Source organism: Ranitomeya imitator, chromosome 1, assembly GCF_032444005.1.
Source record: "Ranitomeya imitator isolate aRanImi1 chromosome 1, aRanImi1.pri, whole genome shotgun sequence".
NCBI classification, from domain to species: Eukaryota; Metazoa; Chordata; class Amphibia; order Anura; family Dendrobatidae; genus Ranitomeya; species Ranitomeya imitator.
The window spans coordinates 639,566,998-639,589,994 of record NC_091282.1 but is presented as its reverse complement, the minus strand read 5'-3'; the positions used below and the strand labels follow the sequence as shown (position 1 = coordinate 639,589,994).

General features: G+C 43.7%; 2 protein-coding genes across 3 annotated transcripts in view; one reads left to right on the top strand and one right to left on the bottom strand.

The window, feature by feature from the left end:
* Window positions 1-22,997, bottom strand: part of LOC138638312 (uncharacterized) — a 129,534-nt gene that overhangs the window by 3,137 nt on the left and 103,400 nt on the right. The gene's annotated exons all lie outside the window — the stretch shown is intronic.
* The window catches only part of LOC138638327 (uncharacterized), a 57,195-nt gene that overhangs the window by 20,192 nt on the left and 14,006 nt on the right, over window positions 1-22,997 (top strand). For both annotated transcript variants that reach the window (XM_069727549.1, XM_069727542.1), the window contains 2 exons: window positions 5,758-5,847; window positions 15,232-15,291. In XM_069727549.1, the coding sequence (XP_069583650.1) occupies window positions 5,758-5,847; window positions 15,232-15,291 (150 nt within the window). The remainder of the gene's footprint in view (window positions 1-5,757; window positions 5,848-15,231; window positions 15,292-22,997) is intronic.

Here is a 22,997-nt window from a genome sequence, read left to right as displayed (position 1 = left end):
CACACCATAAAATTGATAAAGGGATCCTAACCCTAACCCTAAATCTACCCCTACCCCTACCCCTTGGGATCCTAACCCTAACCCTAAGGGTTAGGGGTTGGGGTAGGGTTAGGATCCCTTAGGGTTAGGGGTAGGGTTAGGGGTAGGGTTAGGGTTAAGATCCCATAGGATTAGGGTTAGGGTAAGGGTTAGGGTTAGGATCCCTCTGGTTACTAGGGATCCAAACCCTAACCCTAGCTATTTCTGTTTATAGTGGGTTTTCTTGTTGATTTTGATGATTGGCAAGCTGTCACACACTTCTCATCATGCGTTTAAAAAACGCAAACGCATGAAAAAACGCATGTAAACGCGTCAAAACGCGCGTTTGTAATAAAACATGCAAAAACGCATGCGTCTAAAAAATGCTGCGTTTTACTGCGTTTACATGCGTTTTTTTACCACATGCGTTTGCGTTTAAAACGCTGTGTTTTTAAACGCAAATGTGAAACCAGCCTAACTGCAAAACAAAGGTTTCTGTACCAAATATTAAGTTCTGTTTTGTATCAAACATTTATTTCATGCACTAAAATGCAATTAATTATGTAAAAATCATACAATATGACTTTTGTTTTTTTATTTTTAGATTTTGTCTCTCGCAGGTAAAGTATTCTTACGATAAAAATGACAGACCTCTTCATTCTTTGTAGGTGGGAAAACTTGCAAAATCGGGAGTGTATCCAGGGCCAGCATCAGGGCATTACTGCCCTCACTGGCTTATGGGACCCGATGAGCAGAGGGGCCCGCAGTGGGCCCCATTTCTTCTGCGCAGTATTCTGCGAGACGCAGGTTCAGTTAAACTCTATTGCCGTGCTGGCCCGCATGGCAATAGTTAAAAGCCGCCAGCCAATCGGAGGCTGGCAGCTGATGTCAGCACGTACGTCGCTGGCGTCTGACGTCATTGTCATGCGTCGGCGAGTCCACACTTAACCCCTTTCTGCTATCGGACGTACTATCCCATCCATGTGACCTGGGACGTAATTCCCATGGAAGGGATAGTACGTCATATGTGATCAGCCGCGCTCACGGGGGGAGCACGGCTGATCACGGCCGGATGTCAGCTGATTATCACAGCTGACACCCGGCACTATGTGCCAGGAACGGTCACAGACCTCTCTTGGCACTTTAACCTCCGGAATACTGCGATCAAACAAGGTTACAGCGTTCTGGTGGCATAGAGAAGCATCGCGCAGGGAGGGGGCTCCCTGCGTGCTTTCCTGAGACCCACAGGGACCCCCAAGGGTCTCCTCCCTCCCTGCAGGCCCCTGGATCCAAGATGGCCGCGGGGTCCTTCCAGGTCCTGCAGGGAGGTGGCTTGTCAGTGCCTGCTGAGAACAGGAACCGGTAAGCCTCCTACACTGCCTGTCAGATCGCTGATCTGACACAGAGCTCCGCAAAGTGTCAGATAATTGATCTGACTTTATACAGTGATGTCCCACCCTGGGACAATGTAAAAAGTAAAAAAAAAAACATGTGTAAAGATATTATTTTTCTAAATTCCTAAATAAAGAAAAAAAATATTTTTCCAAAAGAATACATTTCTTTATGTAAAAAAACAAAACAATAAAAGTACATATATTTAGTATCGCCGCCTCCGTAATGACCCAACCTATAAAACTGTCCTACTAGTTAACCCCTTCAGTGAACACCGTAAAAAAAGCAAACAAAAAAAAACAAGGCAAATAACAATGCTTTATCATACCACTGAACAAAAGGTGGAATTACACGCGATCAAAAAGACGGATATAAATAAACATGATACCGTTGAAAACGTCATCTTGTCTCGCAAAAAACGAGACACCATTCAGCGTCATCAGCAAAAAAATAAAAAGTTATAGCTCTCAGAATTTTTTATTGTATAAAAGCTACAAAACATAAAAAAGATATAAATGAGGTATCGCTGTAATCATACTAACCTGAAGAATAAAACTGCTTTATCAATTTTACCACACGCGGAACGGTATAAACGCACCACCAAAAAGAAATTAATGAATTGCTGGTTTTTATTTATTCTGCCTCACAAAAATGGTAATAAAAAGCGATCAAAAATGTCATGTGCCTAAAATGGTACCAATAAAAATGACAACTCGTCCCACAAAAAACAAGACCTCACATGACTCTGTGGGCCAAAATATGAAAAAATTATAGCTCTCAAAATGTGGAGATTCAAAAACTATTTTTTTGCAATAAAAAGTCTATTTTAGTGTGTGACAGCTGCCAAACAAAAACCCGCTATAAATAGTAAATCAAACCCCCCTTCATCATCCCCTTAGTTATGGAAAAAAAAATAAAATGAAAAAAATGTATTTATTTCCATTTTCCCATTAGGGTTATGGTTAGGGCTAAAGTTAGGGTTATGGTTGAGGATAAAGTTAAGGTTAGGGTTGGGGCTAGAGATGGGGTTATGGTTTGGATTACGTTTACGGTTGGGATTTGGATTGGGATTAGAGTTACTGATGTGTCATGGTTAGGGGTGTGGTTAGGGTGATGGTTAGGGTTGGGATGAAGGTTAGGGTTGTTTTGTGGTTAGGGGTGTGGTTCAGGGTTGGGAATAGGGTTGTGTTTGGGTAAGGTGTGCAGTTAGGGTTATGGTTAGGGTTGGGATTAGGGTTAGGGGTGTGTTCGGGTTAGCGTTGGAGTTAGAATTGGGGGGTTTCCACTGTTAGGCACATCAGGGGCTCTCCAAACGTGATATGGCGTCCGATCTCAATTCCAGCCAATTCTGCGTTGAAAAAGTAAAACAGTGCTCCTTCCCTTCCGAGCTCTGTTGTGTGCCCAAACAGGGTTTACCCCCACATATGGGGTATCAGCGTACTCAGGACAAATTGGACAACAACTTTTGCAGTCCAATTTCTCCTGTTACCCTTGGGAAAATTTGGGGGCGAAAAATCATTTTTGTGTGAAAAATAAATATTTTTTATTTTCATGGCTCTGCGTTATAAACTTTAGTGAAAGACTTTGGGGTTCAAAGTTCTCACAACACATCTAGCTAAGTTCCTTGGGGGTTCTAGTTTCCAACATGTGGTCACTTGTGGGGGGTTTCTACTGTTTAGGCACATCAGGGGCTCTCCAAACGCGACATGGCGTCCTCTCTCAATTCCAGCCAATTTTGCATTGAAAAGTCAAACATCGCTCCTCTCCTTCCGAGCTCTGCCATGCATCCCCCACATATGGGTATCAGCGTACTCAGGACAAATTGCACAATAACTTTTGGGGTCCAATTTCTCCTATTACCCTTGGTAAAATAAAACAAATTAGATCTCAAGTAAAATTTTTGTGAAAAAAGTTAAATATTCATTTTTTTAAAACATTCCAAAAATTCCTTTGAAGCACCTGAAGGGTTAATGAACTTCTTGAATGTGGTTTTGAGCACCTTGGGGGGTGCAGTTTTGAGAATGGTGTCACTTTTTGGTATTTTCTATCATATAGACCCCTCAAAGTGACTTCAAATGTGATGTGGTCCCTAAAAAAATGGTGTTGTAAAAATGAGAAATCGCTGGTCAACTTTTAACCCTTACAACTTCCTAAAACAAAAATTTTGGTTCCACAATTGTGCTGATGTAAAGTAGACATGTGGGAAATGTTACTTATTAAGTATTTTGTGTGACATATCTTTGTGATTTAAGGGCATGAAAATTCAAAGTTGGAAAATTGTGAAATTTTCCAAATATTTGCCAAATTTCAATTTTTTTTCACAAATAAACACAAGTAATATTAAGTAAATGTTACCACTATCATGAAGTACAATATGTCACGAGAAAAAAATTTCAGAATCACCGAGATCCATGCAAGCGTTCCAGAGCTATAACCTCATAAAGGGACAGCGGTCAGAATTGTAGAAATTGGCCCGGTCATTTACATGTAAACCACCCTTGGGGGTTAAGGGGTTAAAATGCCTGGAGGGAACATTGTAGCTGGAGCAAGGCCAGGTAAGGAGAAAGTTTGTTCTTTTTATTATTTTTATTGAAAGTGGTAAGCTGCAATATGCTTTGTCAGCAGCATGGAGACACTTGGACCGTGAGTCTCCATCCTGCCCCATAATGCTGCACCATGTGACATGGGGCAGGATGGTGACATGGTGCAGGATGGATACATGGGGCAGGATGGAAACACATGGGGCAGGATAGAAACACATGGGGCAGGATGGAGACAGATGGGGCAGGATAGAGACAGATGGGGCAGGATCAAGGGGCAGAAGGGGCAGGATCATGGGGCAAGATAGGACATCACATGGGGGCAGAATGGATACTCATGAGGGCAGGATGGGAGAACACATGGCTGGAGCCAGGAATGAGACACATGGGGGATCCAGGATGGGGGATATTATTACCATAGGGCTTAATTAAGGTTTATTATTACTGCAGTGATGTATTTATTTTATTTTTTGAGGATATTGTTTTAAATGGGGGGGGGGGGGCGGTCCTGTTACTGTGCAGAGTGGCACTACGTCACCTTGTTTTCTTCATCTGGTGTAGTGTAGAAGTTGGGGAAAAAATAAGTAATGTGCTCTGCAAGCGATGCTCTAGGTAACCATTATTTCCTGCAGAGATGAGCCCTGGCTGGAAAAATGATGGCGGTCTGTGCTGGATGAAGATAAAAAGCGAAGATGAAAGACTTTACCAAGAGACGTCACTGGTGAGTGAGTGTGCTACCTGTACACTGACACTACACACTCTATACTATACAGCTCTGGCAAAAATTAAGAGATCACTGCAAAGTTTTCAGTTTGCCTGATTTTTCTCTTTATAGGTATATTTTTGAGTAAAATGTAAATTGTTCTTTTATTCTATAAACTACTGACAACATGTCTCCAAAGTTCCAAGCAATACATTTTGTATTTATTTTCTGAAAATGAGAAATGGTCAAAATTACAAAAAAGGTATTGCTTGCAGACCTCAAATAATGAAAAAACAAGTTCATAATCATTTAGAAACAACAATACTAATGTTTTAACTCAGGAAGAGTTCAGAAATCAATATTTTGTGGAATAACCATGATTTTTAATCACAGCTTTCATGCGACTTGGCATGCTCTCCACGAGTCTTTCACACTGCTTTGGGTGACCTTATGCCACTCCTGGTACAAAAATGTAAGCAGGTCTGGAGATTGGGCTGGCCATGACATGGATTTGATGTGGTGGTCCTTCATCCACACCTTGATTGACCTCGCTGTGTGGTATGGCGCATTGTCCTGCTGGAAAAACAGTCCTCAGAGTTGGGGAACATTGACTGAGCAGCAGGAATTAAATGTGTTTCAAGGATAACCTTGTATGCGGCTTGATTCATTCGTCCTTCACAAAGAACAACCTGCCCAATTCCAGCCTTGCTGAAGCATCCCCATTATTTTAATGTTTATATTAGAAAACATATAAAGAATTTGCCAAAAAATGGAATTTAAAGGGAATTTGTCAGGATGTTTTTGCAATGTAGTCTGAGTGCAGCTTGATGTAGGGGCATTAACCTCAATTTTGGACTACCTGGCACGTGACACCTAGTCCTGTAGTGATAAATTTCCTGCTGATAAAACACTGATTGTACTGAAACTACAGACAGCTGCTGAGCAAGTGATACATCACTCAAATCAGACTCTGCCCTAACTCTTGCTGCTCTCAAACTTGATGACAGATTCCCTTTATAATATAATGTGTTGAGTCAGAGACCAAGGGTGTATATTTTGCCCAGGGATGGTGCCCATGCAATAACATTGTCTTTCATCTTGTAGCATGGATTACAAGAATCCTGTGTGTCTCCGCCACAGCTGCTCTGGTGATGATATTCGTTATTACCATTGTTGTGTCCAAACTTCAAACAGGTACGTGAAACCAACGTCTTTGTTCAGCTTATCCCTTAATGGGACTCTGTCAGCAAATAATGACTGTTCGAACCAAGTACAGGCACTGGTGCTTCACGGTTGGGCCAGTCATTTATATACACCTTCTCACCTACTTGTTTTCCATCCATCCCCTCCATTCTCTGGCTCAATGAATCAAGCGCTGTCAATCAAAGTAGAGGAGAGGTTTGAAATAGAGGGAAAACAAACAGGTGGGAAGGTACAGTTAAATGAGTGGCCCCACCATGGAGCACTGATCGGCGGGACTTAGTTTGAACAGTCATTCTGTGCTCACAGAGTCCCTCCAACTCTGATGTTTGTACACCAGAGATGTTCCTCTAAGCAATAGTCAGCCATTATTGCACTGGGTTGACTAGAGTCGTATAGTCACTTTCTTATACTTCTTCCCATTCAACATTCTTCTCTATATGCATTTTATTTTAGCGCATTCTCTTCCCCCTTCATGTCCTCAATACACAAGGGCAAATAACTATCTAAAGTGTTACACATTTGAACTCCTTAGTTAGCACCCAGACACAAGCAGCAACGTCATGAAGAACATTACACAGCAGTATTGAAATGCATATATGTGAATCCAGCTGTAGCATGAGGAAAAATACTTTGTTTAGTCACTCTGCTATTAACTGTAAGATATACATATTCCGTGTATATTTATTTATTCAGGACTTCTTACAAGTTGTGATACGCCCCAAAAAATGGTTAAGATAATTCTTTAAAAAAAATGTAATGGTTGATTGGATTGTCCACCAAAAAGATTTATTGTAGCAAAATACAGAGTATGTAAAGTAGTTACAAAGTATTTGTCCATGATTAATTCAAAAGATTAGTTGAAGTTTGTTCACTCATCTTTCCATAGATCCTGAATGAAAGTTTATATCTGTACATGTCAATGTCATGGTCTAAGATGCTGCAGGAATAGGACCACATGTCAGGTCTTTATCTGGGAGTGTGAATATCCAAGCTCTGGAACCAACAAGAGCACGTGTCAGCCTCTGTGTGTTCACCCAAAATGCTATAGCACCCGGAGTACATGTCAGCCTCTGTGTGTGTAGGCCCAAAATGCTATAGGAACAGAAGCACGTGTCAGTCTCTGTGTGTAGGTCCAAAATGCTATAGGAACAGTAGCACGTGTCAGCCTCTGTGTGTGTAGGCTCAAAATGGTATAGGAACCAGAGCACGTGTCAGCCTCTGTGTGTGTGTGTAGGCTCAAAATGCTATAGGAACTGGAGCACGTGTCAGCCTCTGTGTGTAGGCCCAAAATGCTATAGGAACAAGAGCATGTGTCATCCTCTGTGTGTAGGCCCAAAATGCTAGAGGAAAAGGAGCACATGTCAGTCTCTGTGTGTGTGTGTGTAGGCCCAAAATGCTATAAGAACCGGAGCACGTGTCGGCCTCTGTGTGTGTGTAGGCCCAAAATGCTATAGGAAAAGGAGCACGTTTCAGCATCTGTGTGTGCGTGGGCCCAAAATGCTGTAGGAACAGGAGCACAAGTCAGCCTCTGTGTGTGTGTGTGCGTGGGCCCAAAATGCTATAGGAACAGGGGCACATGTCAGCCTCTATGTGCATAGGCCCAAAATGCTATAGGAACAGGAGCACTTGTCAGCCTCTGTGTGCGTAAGCCCAAAATGCTATAAGAACTGGAAAACGTGTCAGCCTCTGTGTGTGCGTGGGCCCAAAATGCTGTAGGAACAGGTGCACATGTCAGCCTCTGTGTGTGTGTGGGCCCAAAATGCCATAGGAACAGGAGCACATGTCAGCCTCTATGCGTAGGCCCAAAATGCTATAGGAACAGATGCACGTGTCAGCCTCTGTGTGTGTGCATAGGCCCAAAATGCTATAGGAACAGGTGCACGTGTCAGCCTCTGTGTGTGTAGGCCCAAAATGCTATAGGAACAGGAGTACATGCCAGCCTCTGTGTGTGTGTAGGCCCAACATGCTACAGGAACCCGAGCACGTGTCAGCCTCTGTGTGTGTAGGCCTAAAATGCTATAGGGACCAGGGCACATGTCAGCCTCTGTGTGTAGGGGTAAGGTTAGCGTGCACTCGTTCCAAAATGCGAGGTGCCGGTGTAATGGACCAATTAGCCCTAGTAACAGTATAGTATGATTTCACCACACACTCATATAGATTTCATGCTAATTACTTTAAATTTTACTATATATACACAATATATGGGACACCAATAAATGACAAACATCACACAGGGTAAATAAAGATTACACCCTGTGACCATCCAAGGATAGTGGAATCCTACCGGTCCCGTACAAAAATAAATTATAAACCTATAAAAACTTGCACGAGTCAAACCTCAAGGTACAATATAGTAACAAACTTTATTAGTATAAAAACATAACAAAACAAAGAAAAAGACAATAATGATGGTGATAAATACCAGTAAACAGGCACCATAGATCTGAGGCACATTAATAGTAACTTAACTACCACCAAATATAAATCTCCCGTACGTCAGCAATCCATTGCGCCTAATGGTGTTGTAGTCCTGTGTCCCATACTTAGGATATAACAAAAGTGGCATATAAAGACACTAGCTATTGAACCCGTTCTACGCCCGGGTGGCGAGTATTTATATTGGTATATGGTCTCCATCCTGGTATGTGCTGCTCCATCCTGCGTCCCCATCCTGTCATGTGCTGCACCCATCCTGCGTCCACATCCTGCGTCCCCATCCTGTCATGTGCTGCACCCATCCTGCGTCCCCATCCTGTCATGTGCTGCACCCATCCTGCGTCCCCATCCTGTCATGTGCTGCACCCATCCTGCGCCCCCATCCTGTCATGTGCTGCACCCATCCTGGTATGTGCTGCACCCATCCTGTGTCCCCATCCTGCATCCCCATCCTGTCATGTGCTGCACCCATCCTGCGTCCCCATCCTGGTATGTGCTGCACCCATCCTGCGTCCCCATCCTGTCATGTGCTGCACCCATCCTGCATCCCCATCCTGTCATGTGCTGCACCCATTCTGCGTCCCCATCCTGTCATGTGCTGCACCCATCCTGCGCCCCCATCCTGTCATGTGCTGCACCCATCCTGCGTCCCCATCCTGGTATGTGCTGCACCCTTCCTGCGTCCCCATCCTGCGTCCCCATCCTGTCATGTGCTGCACCCATCCTGCGTCCCCATCCTGGTATGTGCTGCACCCATCCTGCCTCCCCATCCTGCGTCCCCATCCTGTCATGTGCTGCACCCATCCTGCGTCCCCATCCTGGTATGTGCTGCACCCATCCTGCGTCCCCATCCTGTCATGTGCTGCACCCATCCTGCGTCCCCATCCTGTCATGTGCTGCACCCATCCTGCGTCCCCATCCTGGTATGTGCTGCACCCATCCTGCGTCCCCATCCTGCCATGTGCTGCACCCATCCTGCGTCCCCATCCTGTCATGTGCTGCTCCATCCTGCGTCCCCATACTGCCTCTGACCCGCTCGGCGCCGAGTGCTGGGGGGCCTGAGCAGGCGGGGACACTGGTGCGCTGTGGGGGTCAGGTGCCGGTATCGCCGCCAGCTCAGGCCCCCCAGCACTTACTATATTCACCTGGCCCCGTTCCACCGCTGGGCGCCGCCATCTTCCCGGTCTCCTGGCTGTGACTGTTCAGTCAGAGGGCGGCGCCGGCGCACATTAAGCGCGTCATCGCGCCCTCTGAACTGAAGGTCACAGGCCGAAGACCGGGAAGATGGCGGCGCTCAGCGGTGGAACGGAGGACAGGTGAATGTGGCCGATACTCACCCTCCTGGCGGTCCTGTGAGGCCCAGACTGCGCCGGCGCTTGCACCAGCGCAGTCTATAAAGGCTTCGGACAGAGTGACGCTCCCAGCGTTATATTATAGATTCATGGTATGTTACATTACCTCAGGTCTGATGGTGGCTCTGGCACCATCAGACCTGAGGTAATGTAACATACCATGAATGTCTTTATATGCCACTTTTGTTATATCCTAAGTATGGGACTCAGGATTACAACGCCATTAGGCGCAATGGATTGCTGACGTACGGGAGATTTATATTTGGTGGTAGTTAAGTTACTATTAATGTGCCTCAGGTCTATGGTGCCTGTTTAGGCTACGTTCACACTAGCGTTGTGCGCCGCTGCGTCGGCGACGCGACGCACAACGCACCGAAAAACGCGTGCAAACGCACGCAAAAACGCTGCGTTTTTCGACGCCGTCGTCGTTTTTTGACGAAAATCGGACGCAAGAAAAATGCAACTTGTTGCGTTTTCTTGGTCCGACGCTAGCGTCAAAAAAGACGCACGTGTCGGAAAACGCAACAAGCAAAAACGCATGCATCCCCCATGTTAAACATAGGGGCGCATGACGCGTGCGTCGCCGCTGCGTCGCCCAACGCTAGCGCAACGCACACTAGCCGAACGCTAGTGTGAACGTAGCCTTACTGGTATTTATCACCATCATTATTGTCTTTTTCTTTGTTTTGTTATGTTTTTATGCTAATAAAGTTTGTTACTATATTGTACCTTGAGGTTTGACTCGTGCAAGTTTTTATAGGTTTACAATATATGGGAGCAGAAACAAGAATATATAGTAGAAGCGATATCAACACTTGATGGTTGCCACCATTGCAGCCAGGCGCAGGAGCGCCGGTTTATATCCAGACATTACCAGGCAGCATATTATTGGTCCCCATCACCTACTTCTGGACCACAGACCTCCACACCACTAGAAGGTTACCTACAATGGTCACAAGAACAGTGGGACAGTAATAGCCGCCTTCTGGCACTACAGGGAGATCTACCCCTTATTCTGCAACTCATCTATTATCTGACTTTGGATTAAGCTATTAAGTGAATAAGGCTCTGGCAGAGCCAAAACATAAAGTGTTGTTATCGCTTCTACTATATATTCTTGTTTCTGCTCCCATATATTGTGTATATATAATAAAATTTAAAGTAATTAGCATGAAATCTATATGAGTGTGCAGTGAAATCATACTATACAGCCTCTGTGTGTAGGCCTAAAGTGCTATAGGAACCGGATCATGTGTCAGCCTCTGTATGTGTAGGCCTAATATTCTATAAGAACAGGAGCACGTGTCAGCCTCTGTGTGTGTAGGCCCAAAATACTATAAGAACCGGAGAACGTGTCAGCCCCTGTGTGTGTAGGCCCCAAATGCTATAGGAACAGGAGCACCTTTCAGCCTCTGTGTGTGTAGGCCTAAAATGTTTTAGGAACCAGGGCACGTGTCAGCCTCTGTGTGTAGGCCTAAAAAGCTATAGGAACTTGAGCACATTTCAGCATCTGTGTGTGTAGGCCTAATATTCTATAGGAACAGGAGCACGTGTCAGCCTCTGTGTGCAGGCCCAAAATGCTATTAGAACTTGAAAACGTGTCAGCCTTTGTGTGTGTGTAGGCCCAAAATGCTATAGGAAAAGGAGCACATGTCAGCATCTTTCTGTGTGTGTGGGCCCAAAATCCTATAGGAAAAGGAGCGTGTGTCAGCCTCTGTGTGTGTGTGTGTGTGGGCCCAAAATGCTATAGGAACAGGAACACGTCAGCCTCTCTGTGTGTGTAGGCCCAAAATGCTTGAGGAAAAGGAGCATTTATTAGCCTCTGTGTGTGTAGACCCAAAATGCTATAAGAGCAGGAGCACGTGTCAGCCTGTGTGTGTGTGTGTGTGTAGGTCTAATATTCTATAGAAACAGGAGCACGTGTCAGCCTGTGTGTGTGTAGGCCCAAAATACTATATAAACAGGAGCACGTGACAGTCTCTGTGTGTAGGGCCAAAATGCAATAGGAACCAGAGCACGTGTGAGCCTTTGTGTGTTTAGGCCCAAAAAGCTATAGGAACTGGAGCACGTGGCAGCCTCTGTGTGTGTAGGCCCAGCAATGGCGGACACAGACAGAAAAGGGCCACCGTGCAAGAAAAATATATGGGCCCTTTGCAGCCCAAGAGCTCCTAAAATTGCACCTGCTTTGGAGTTTGAAATGGGCCCCTTTACCCCTTGGGCCCCTGTGCGCCTGCACTTTGCACCAATGATATTTCCGCCCCTGGGAACCAAAGCACGTGTCAAATCAAGAATGTAGACCCTCTGAGGTAGAAGAGGGAAGAGTTATCTCCCGGTGTCATGTGGTAATATATACAGTATGTCCTAGACTCTACATCTGTTGTCCATTTATAGAATTTCAAACTTACTGTATAGCGTTAGCAGCCACCCTCGTGAAGTTCACCACATGTAATGTCAGGAATGGACCAGTATTTAAGTTATTTAATATGTAACACTATCTCGCCATTCCCTCTCCATAGAGTATGCATAATTGTATGTGTAACCTGACTCATCACCATCCTGACAGTCCGTCTTATCTTATTTGTTTTCTCCAAAGCGGATGATGAGCTAGGAGGATGGAGATGAATAAGTGGAGAAAGTAGCAGATTTCTTTGTTAAAATATATTACACAGTTTATTTTATTCACATTGACTACTAATATGTGTAAATTAGCCCATTTGATCCACAACCTACTAAAAGAGGGTAATATAATAGAGCAGAAAGCAGCCAGTAGCCTACTTGCTGGAGGTTTCTAGGTAGCACAATTGTTATTCTCACTAAGGGGAACAAATAAAGAAATAAATGGTTTAAAAAAAGTCATGAAAATGTCATACAAAGATGCTGTGTTTTAATATACTGACTATTGAGTCAAAAAGGAGAAATGTACAAAAATGTCCAAAATTACAGTAACAAAGTAAAAGGCATCACTGAAACAGGAACAGAAAAGGTTATGTGGTTACTTATATTACTCATCAATAGTAATTGTATCTGCGTGGTTTGTGGGGAGATTGATGAAAGTGATGGCATTACAAGGCTCAGAAAGACATAGCTGCCACTTTGCTTCATAGTAGGGCATGTTTTACGACTTGGAGGTTTCCTCTAAAAAAAAAGGGAAATTTTTATACGGGCTGTCATGTTTTACATGTTTTTTATGTGCTAATGCCTATTAAAGGGAATCTATCAGCCGGATTTTGTTATGCAATCTGAGATCAGCGTTATGTCAGGGCATATAGCCTGATTCCAGTGATGTGTCGCTTACTGGGCTGCTTGGTGCAGTTTTGATTGAATCCCTATTTTCTCTCTTGTAGATGTAGCTGTGGTCAGAATGCTGAGCTGTGTATAACCCCACCCCCACCACTGATTGGCAGTTTCCTGTGTACTCTGTCAATACGCTGCCAATCCACGGTGGGGGTGGAGTTACAACGATCAGCTGGACTGCCTGGCACATGACATCTAGTCCTTCCATGATAATACTCATTGAATTCAAACTACAGCTCACAATCTAATAAGTGAAACATTGCTGAAATCAGGTTCTCTGACCCTACATTATGCTGCTCTCAGATTAGTCAATGAAGACAGAATTGCCTTAAATTTGCTGTAGATCAGTGGCATAAGGGAGCTGAGACCCCTCTGCTGAAATGGTTAAAGTGTTTAGTTCAAGGGGCAGAAATGCTAATTTTTCTGTACATGGGTCTTCATACCCAAGGACTTTCTACTGAGCCCGTACACAACTGTGTGCATGCTCATGCACACTTCTGCCTTCTGAACTAAGCATTTCTGTACAATTTGAGTGATCGGTGGGAGTCTAAGGACGCTCACTGCCAATAATCTATAGCACATTTAAGAGGTTATAGCAAATGAAAAAAAATGGATCATTTTGCAACTCGATTTGTGTAAATCTATCAAAATAGTGGCCAGCCAGATGCCATATTGCTGGACTCAATATGACCAGAAACGAGGAAAAAAATAAAAATAAAGATGAATACACATTCAGTGCTCACGTGTGTTCTTCTTTTTCTGTTTACCGCTGTGGTATTTACTGAGCCATTTTCTATAAATCACCTTTGACACATCCTGTGTTGACTCGGCCAAGATGTTGTAAGGTTGCAATGTTACGGCCTAGTTGGTAAAGGAGTAGAACTTTTTCTTTACATATGTTTATTATGCTCTTGGTTCAATCACATCTGAATTTGGACAGATTCACTCATCTGTAGTTGCTAAACCTTAAGCTAGCAACTGTGCCAATAACTGTGGCTCTTCAACATTTTAACCCATAAGATGTCTCCTACCAAAATCAAATGTACTAAAAAGCATCTTGACAAAGATCCAAAGATCTTCATGGTAAAAACTGAATGAGCACAACTATAAGAGTCTTTATTCAAGAAACTGGTGGGACTTTCAGCTCATCGTCAACCACTGAAATCTTAAGTCAAAAGACAAGTACCACTCAAAGGTGGCAAGAGTCATCTCCATCCATCCCACTATCTTATCATGTTTTGTCTGGGTATTTCTTCTGATTAGTGATCGGATACTGTCTGGTTTCACCGGACTTCTTAGTTCATTCTCTACTTCGTGCCTTGATCTTGGATATTTGGCTAGTTGACTACCGGTTGCAAACCAAAGCGAAAGCGTCTATGAAAAAATAAAGATTTCCTACACTCGAGTTTAGAACCAAAGGCTCGGGTAAGACATATACATATACGTGGATTGTCAATGTTAAAATCGGATTGAACACGGACGACACACAGACCAATGTTATTAAACAGAGCTCCAGTGAGTTTTTTCCATGCTGACTAAGAGTCTGTGTAAAAATCTTCACATTTTTAATACATATATGCTAGCCACCTTAGGGAGAGACCCAAGTTGGGCTAAATGTAGCGGGACGAAAGAGACCGAAAAGCCCTCTACTACACATTTTGAATGAAACTGGCCCATTCATGTTTATGAATGTTCCAAAAAAAATGGATTCCCTACAGATCATCCATATTACATCAGTTTTTTCATGTAATTATTAATATAGGAAACTGCATTTTGTCTTCAGAATCTTTTAAACGTTGATATCTAAAAAAGATGTCATATGGATGTCAAAAATAGACATAGGGATGATACACCAATGAAAATGTTCTTTTTTGGAATGAAACATTTTAATACGATGATTTGAGGGCGGCCAAAGACATTCTTCCAGTCTACCACCTGACTGTCCAGAACTGCCACCTTTTAGTTTTGGACTTCTACTTGGGGTCACTAATTGATATCTTCCTTCTCATCTTGGTTTTCTCCATCCTGGAGGTGGAGGTGGAGTTTGCCAAGAATTAAACCTCTACATGATCCAATTTTCCAGTAAATATTACATCAAGAACTTACAGTATGGAACTGATCCAACATATTTAGTTCTTACACTGCCATGATTATTTATACATCATTGTCAGTTATGATCTTCTTATGACCTGGTCTATCTGGTCAGCCATATTTTTTTTCAAATTCACGTAGACAATACTTTTTATTCTGACTTCTAATTAAATTACTTCTCTTTTATTCTTCTCTTTGTTAGTACCTAGTCGTAAGGAGAACTTGTTGTATTGTAACCTGGACATGAAACACCTGCAAAGAGGTTAGTCATAGTCTTCAAAGACTGATAAACATTCAAATTAATTAGCTAAAACGATCACGAGTAAAAGTTTTGGTTTTGTAAGAAATCTGCAATAAAAATCTCTCTAGAGAAGAACGATTCATAATTAGGGGTGAATGAATTGATTTAATCCAAGTTCTATTTTTTAGGAATTTTCTGAACCTAGTGATTTCAAATAATTTTTTATTCAATTTTTGCAAATTACCTTAAACGGCCACTAAAATTTCACAGACTCCAGAAGATTGCATTGGCCAGAGAAGGCTCACATCATGACTTCGGGTGTGGCTGGGCATGCTTTCCCAGATCATCAAAATGGTAGCGCACTGTCAAACAGATATAACTATCCATAGCCTGCATAAGAGCTGAGGCAGTTTTAAGTACTTTTGATACTATGAAAATTCAGCAAACCTGGTGAATTGAAATTTTAAAGGATTCACTCATCTTTACACTTTACACTTCAAATATTATTATTCCATATCAAACATGGTCCCTTCATGCAGAAATACTAGGGATCCACTTATTAGTAGGGTTGAGCGAAACGGGTCGAACATTTTCAAAAGTCGCCGACTTTTGGCTAAGTCGGGGTTTCATGAAACCCGATCCGACCCCTGTGCGGGGTCGGCCATGCGGTACGCGACTTTCGCGCCAAAGTCGCGTTTCAATGACGCGAAAAGCGCCATTTCTCAGCCAATGAAGGTAAACGCAGAGTGTGGGCAGCGTGATGACATAGGTCCTGGTCCCCACCATCTTTGAGAAGGGCATTGCAGTGATTGGCTTGCTGTCTGCGACGTCACAGGGGCTATAAAGAGGCGTTCCCGCCGACCGCCATCTTACTGCTGCTGATCTGAGCTTAGGGAGAGGTTGCTGCCGCTTTGTCAGAAGCAGGGATAGCGTTAGGCAGGGTCCATTAACCACAAAACCGCTTGTGCTGCAGCGATTTGCACTGTCCAACACCACCCTCGGTGTGCAGGGACAGTGGAAGTTTTTTTTTTTTTTTCCCCCCTCAGCGCTGTAGCTCATTGGGCTGCCCTAGAAGGCTCCCTGATAGCTGCATTGCTGTGTGTACGCCGCTGTGCAAACCAACTGCTTTTTTCAAAGCACAAATCCTCTTGTTCCTTCCTTTCTGCACAGCTATCTTTTTTGTTTGTCCACACTTTTTATTTGATTTGTGCATCAGTCCACTCCTTATTGCTGCCTGCCATACCTGGCTGAGATTACTGCAGGCAGGGAGATAGTAATTGTAGGACATTCCCTGTTTTTTTTTTTTTTTGGTGGGAGATTAAGATTGGCAATTTGGCATTTCTGCTAGAGTGCCATCCCTGTGTGTGCCATCTCTCTCACATAGTGGGCCATAGAAAGCCTTTTCATTTTTCTGTATTTTTTTTTGTGGGGTGTATAAATTCTCCCTGATAAAAATACAGTGGGAGATTAATATTAGCCTTTGGGCTTGTGTGCCAGTCCTGAGTGTGCCATCTCTCTCACAAATAGTGGGCCATAGAAAGCCTATTTAATTTTTTTTTGGGTTTTATAAATTTTCCCTGAAAAAAGGGAGATTAATATTGGCCTCTGGGCTTGTGTGCCAGTTGTGAGCGTGCCATCTGTGCCAGCCCTGAGCGTGCCATCTCTCTCACAAATAGTGGGCCATAGAAAGCCTATTTAATTTTTTTTTTTGGTTTTATAAATTCTCCCTGAAAAAAAGGGAGATTAATATTGGCCTCTGGGGTTGTGTGCCAGTTGTGAGCGTGCCATCTGTGCCAGTCCTGAGCGTGCCATCTCTCTCACAAATAGTGGGCCATAGAAAGCCTATTTAATTTTTTTTTTGGTTTTATAAATTTTCCCTGAAAAAAGGGAGATTAATATTGGCCTCTGGGCTTGTGTGCCAGTTGTGAGCGTGCCATCTGTGCCAGTTGTGAGCGTGCCATCTCTCTCACAAATAGTGGGCCATAGAAAGCCTATTTAATTTTTTTTTTGGTTTTATAAATTTTCCCTGAAAAAAGGGAGATTAATATTGGCCTCTGGGCTTGTGTGCCAGTTGTGAGCGTGCCATCTGTGCCAGTCCTGAGCGTGCCATCTCTCTCACAAATAGTGGGCCATAGAAAGCCTATTTAATTTTTTTTTTGGTTTTATAAATTCTCCCTGAAAAAAAGGGAGATTAATATTGGCCTCTGGGCTTGTGTGCCAGTTGTGAGCGTGCCATCTGTGCCAGTCCTGAGCGTGCCATCTCTCTCACAAATAGTGGGCCATAGAAAGCCTATTTAAATATTTTTTTGGTTTTATAAATTCTCCCAGAAAAAAAGGGAGATTAATATTGGCCTCTGGGCTTCTGTGCCAGTCCTGAGCGTGCCATCTGTGCCAGTCCTGAGCGTGCCATCTCTCTCACAAATAGTGGGCCATAGAAAGCCTATTTAAATATTTTTTTGGTTTTATAAATTCTCCCAGAAAAAAAGGGAGATTAATATTGGCCTCTGGGCTTGTGTGCCAGTTGTGAGCGTGCCATCTGTGCCAGTCCTGAGCGTGCCATCTCTCTCACAAATAGTGGGCCATAGAAAGCCTATTTAATTTTTTTTTTGGTTTTATAAATTCTCCCTGAAAAAAAGGGAGATTAATATTGGCCTCTGGGCTTGTGTGCCAGTTGTGAGCGTGCCATCTGTGCCAGTCCTGAGCGTGCCATCTCTCTCACAAATAGTGGGCCATAGAAAGCCTATTTAAATATTTTTTTGGTTTTATAAATTCTCCCAGAAAAAAAGGGAGATTAATATTGGCCTCTGGGCTTCTGTGCCAGTCCTGAGCGTGCCATCTGTGCCAGTCCTGAGCGTGCCATCTCTCTCACAAATAGTGGGCCATAGAAAGCCTATTTAAATATTTTTTTGGTTTTATAAATTCTCCCAGAAAAAAAGGGAGATTAATATTGGCCTCTGGGCTTGTGTGCCAGTTGTGAGCGTGCCATCTGTGCCAGTCCTGAGCGTGCCATCTCTCTCACAAATAGTGGGCCATAGAAAGCCTATTTAATTTTTTTTTTGGTTTTATAAATTCTCCCTGAAAAAAAGGGAGATTAATATTGGCCTCTGGGCTTGTGTGCCAGTTGTGAGCGTGCCATCTGTGCCAGTCCTGAGCGTGCCATCTCTCTCACAAATAGTGGGCCATAGAAAGCCTATTTAAATATTTTTTTGGTTTTATAAATTCTCCCAGAAAAAAAGGGAGATTAATATTGGCCTCTGGGCTTCTGTGCCAGTCCTGAGCGTGCCATCTGTGCCAGTCCTGAGCGTCCCATCTCTCTCACAAATAGTGGGCCATAGAAAGCCTATTTTTTTTTTTTTTGGGGTTTTAGAAATTCTCCCTGAAAAAAAAAGGGAGATTAATATTGCCCTTTGGGCTTGTGTGCCAGTACTAAGCGTGCCATCTCTCTCTCTCTCTCTCTCAGTCAGTGGGCCATAGAACGCCTATTTTTGGTTTTATTTGTTTTCTAAATTCTCCCTGAAAAAATCATTATATTTTATTTGGTTTCTAAATTCTTCCTGATAAAATCATATTTTTTTTATTATTTTTTTTTCTAAAGTCTCCCTGAAAAAAACAAAACAAAAAAAAAAACAAACAAAAAAAACAGTGGGGGATTAATATTGGCCTTTCTGCTTGTGTGCCAGTCTTGACTCCTGTGTGCGTCATCTCTCACTCAGTGGGCCATAGAACGCCTATTTTTTGTTTTATTAGTTTTATAAATTCTCCCTGAAAAAATCATTTTATTTTATTTGGTTTCTAAATTCTTCCTGATAAAATCATATTTTTTTTATTATTTTTTTTTCTAAAGTCTCCCTGAAAAAAAAAAAAAAAAAAACAGTGGGAGATTAATATTGGCCTTTCTGCTTGTGTGCCAGTCTTGACTCCTGTGTGCGTCATCTCTCAGTCAGTGGGCCATAGAACGCCTATTTTTGGTTTTATTTGTTTTATAAATTCTTCCTGAAAAAATCATTTTATTTTATTTGGTTTCTAAATTCTTCCTGATAAAATCATATTTTTTTTATTATTTTTTTTTCTAAAGTCTCCCTGAAAAAAAAAAAAAAAAACAACCAAAAAAAACAGTGGGAGATTAATATTGGCCTTTCTGCTTGTGTGCCAGTCTTGACTCCTGGGTGTGCCATCTCTCTCTCTCTCTCTCTCTCTCTCTCTCTCCAATTGTGGTCCATAGAAAGCCTATATTTTTTTTCCTTGATTTGGGTTCCAAAATCTACCAGAGAAAATAACTACATCAATCATTGGTAGAAAAATATTGGCCTCTGGGCTTGTGTGCCACTCCTGACTCCTGTGTGCGTCATCTCTCAGTCAGTGGGCCATAGAACGCCTATTTTTGTTTTTATTTGTTTTATAAATTCTCCCTGAAAAAATCATTTTATTTTATTTGGTTTCTAAATTCTTCCTGATAAAATCATATTTTTTTTATTATTTTTTTTTCTAAAGTCTCCCTGAAAAAAAAAAAAAAAAAAAAAAAAAACCCCCCCAAAAAATGGGAGATTAATATTGGCCTTTCTGCTTGTGTGCCAGTCTTGACTCCTGGGTGTGCCATCTCTCTCTCTCTCTCTCTCTCTCTCTCTCTCTCTCTCTCTCTCCAATTGTGGTCCATAGAAAGCCTATATTTTTTTTCCTTGATTTGGGTTCCAAAATCTACCAGAGAAAATAACTCCATCAATCATTGGTAGAAAAATATTGGCCTCTGGGCTTGTGTGCCACTCCTGATTCCTGTGTGCGTCATCTCTCACTCAGTGGCCCATAGAAAGCATATAGTTTGTTACATTTGTTTTCTAAATTCTCCCTGCAAAAATCTATTTTTTTTTTTTTTTTGGTGTTTCTAAAGTGTTCCTGAAAAAAATAAAAATAAAAAAAAAATAATAGTGTGACATTAATATTAACATTTGTGCTTCAGTGACAGTCCTGCGTGTGGGGCATCTCTCTAATTTGCAGCCACCAAAAACAGAGTGTGTAACATTGGGCCTGATTTTCGCTGTGGTCTCACCAACCTGTAAAGGGGTAGCTAAATCATACTGAAGTTATAGCTCACCGTGTAAGTTGTGTGACTGCAACAAATAACGTTAGTTTGGTTACGTTTTTAAAACAATGAGGAAGTCTAGTGGAAGAGGTCGTGGCCGGGGGCGTTCATTGTCAGCTGGTAATGAGGGTAGTGGTAGTGGTGGAGCATCAGGTGGTCGTGGGGAAAAAAATATTGCACCTAAGTCTGGAGCTGTGGAGCCAGGTTCGTCGTCCGGCTACACAAGGCCTCGAACGCTCCCTTTTCTGGGATTAGGAAAACCGCTTTTAAAGCCGGAGCAGCAAGAGCAAGTTTTGGCTTATCTTGCTGACTCAGCCTCTAGCTCTTTTGCCTCCTCTCGTGAAACTGGTAAAAGTAAAAGCAGCGCGTCGTTAGTGGATGTTCACGGTCAGGGACAAGTCACTTCCTTGTCCTCTTCAGCAAAAACAACAACAGAGAAGAATGCAGCAGGCGACACAACGGGTTACTCCATGGAGCTCTTTACACATACCGTCCCTGGCTTAGAAAGTGAAGCAGTTAACAGTCCATGCCCATTACAAGTTGAATCTGACATGGAGTGCACTGACGCACAGCCACAGCCAGACTACTATGCTGGTCCTTTGACTCAGACCACAACATTGCCCTCGCAGGGTGCTGATCAAGAATCAGACCCTGATGAGACTATGTTGCCCCATCACGAACGCTATACCACCAAACGACACGGTGACACAGACGAAGTTGCGCAGGAGGTACAAGAAGAGTTATTAGATGACCCAGTTCTTGACCCCGATTGGCAGCCATTGGGGGAACAGGGTGCAGGCGGCAGCAGTTCTGAAGCAGAGGAGGAGGAGGGGCCGCAGCAGGCATCAACATCGCCACAGGTTCCATCTGCCGGGCCCGTATCTTGCCCAAAACGCATGGCAAAGCCAAAACCTGGTGGAGGACAGCGTGGCCATCCGGTTAAAGCTCAGTCTGCAATGCCTGAAAAGGTATCCGATGCTAGAAAGAGTGCAGTCTGGCATTTTTTTAAACAACATCCAATTGATCAGCGCAAAGTCATCTGTCAAAAATGTTCTACTTCCTTAAGCAGAGGTCAGAATCTGAAAAGTCTCAATACTAGTTGCATGCATAGACATTTAACCACCATGCATTTGAAAGCTTGGACTAACTACCAAACGTCCCTTAAGGTTGTTGCACCCTCGGCCAATGAAGCTAGTCATCAACGCAACATCCCTTCCGGCAGTGTAGGACCACCATTTAGCGCACCACCTGCTGTATCTGTGCAGGTATCTTTGCCAGGCCAAAGCAGTCAGGGTCAGGGAATCACCAGTTTCGTAGTAGGAAACACTGCATCTAGGGCACCGGCGGCAACAATACCATCTCCCACCGTCTCTCAGTCTGCCATGTCCACCGGCACCCCCGCTAGTTCCACGATCTCCAGCTCTCCAGTCCAGCTCACCCTACATGAGACTATGGTTAGAAAAAGGAAATACTTAGCCTCGCATCCGCGTACACAGGGTTTGAACGCCCACATAGCTAGACTAATCTCGTTAGAGATGATGCCCTACCGGTTAGTTGAAAGCGAAGCTTTCAAAGACCTGATGGACTACGCTGTACCACGCTACGAGCTACCCAGTCGACACTTTTTTTCCAGAAAAGCCATCCCAGCCCTCCACCAGCATGTTAAAGAGCGCATCGTCCATGCACTCAGGCAATCTGTGAGCACAAAGGTGCACCTGACAACAGATGCATGGACCAGTAGGCATGGCCAGGGACGTTACGTGTCCATCACGGCACACTGGGTAAATGTGGTGGATTCAGGGTCCACAGGGGACAGCAAGTTTGGGACAGTTCTGCCTAGCCCACGGTCTAGTAAACAGTTGTCTGTAGCCGTTCGCACCCCCTCCTCCTCCTCCTCCTCCTCGTCCTCCTGCAGAAGCAAGAGCTCGTCCACAGACCGCAGTCGCACAAACACTCCATCCGCACCTGCCACTGTTGCACACCAGGTCTCCCATTATGGGGCAGCTACTGGCAAACGTCAGCAGGCTGTATTGGCTATGAAGTGTTTGGGCGACAATAGACACACCGCGGAAGTTCTGTCCGAGTTCTTGCAGCAAGAAACGCAGTCGTGGCTGGGCACTGTAGATCTTGAGGCAGGCAAGGTAGTGAGTGATAACGGAAGGAATTTCATGGCTGCCATCTCCCTTTCCCAACTGAAACACATTCCTTGCCTGGCTCACACCTTAAACCTGGTGGTGCAGTGCTTCCTGAAAAGTTATCCGGGGTTATCCGACCTGCTCCTCAAAGTGCGTGGACTTTGCGCACATATCCGCCGTTCGCCTGTACACTCCAGCCGTATGCAGACCTATCAGCGTTCTTTGAACCTTCCCCAGCATCGCCTAATCATAGACGTTGCAACAAGGTGGAACTCAACACTGCACATGCTTCAGAGACTGTGCGAACAGAGGCGGGCTGTTATGTTTTTGTGGGAGGATACACATACACGGGCAGGCAGTAGGATGGCAGACATGGAGTTGTCAGGTGTGCAGTGGTCGAAGATTCAAGACATGTGTCAAGTCCTTCAGTGTTTTGAGGAATGCACACGGCTGGTTAGTGCAGACAACGCCATAATAAGCATGAGCATCCCCCTAATGCGTCTGCTGATGCAAAG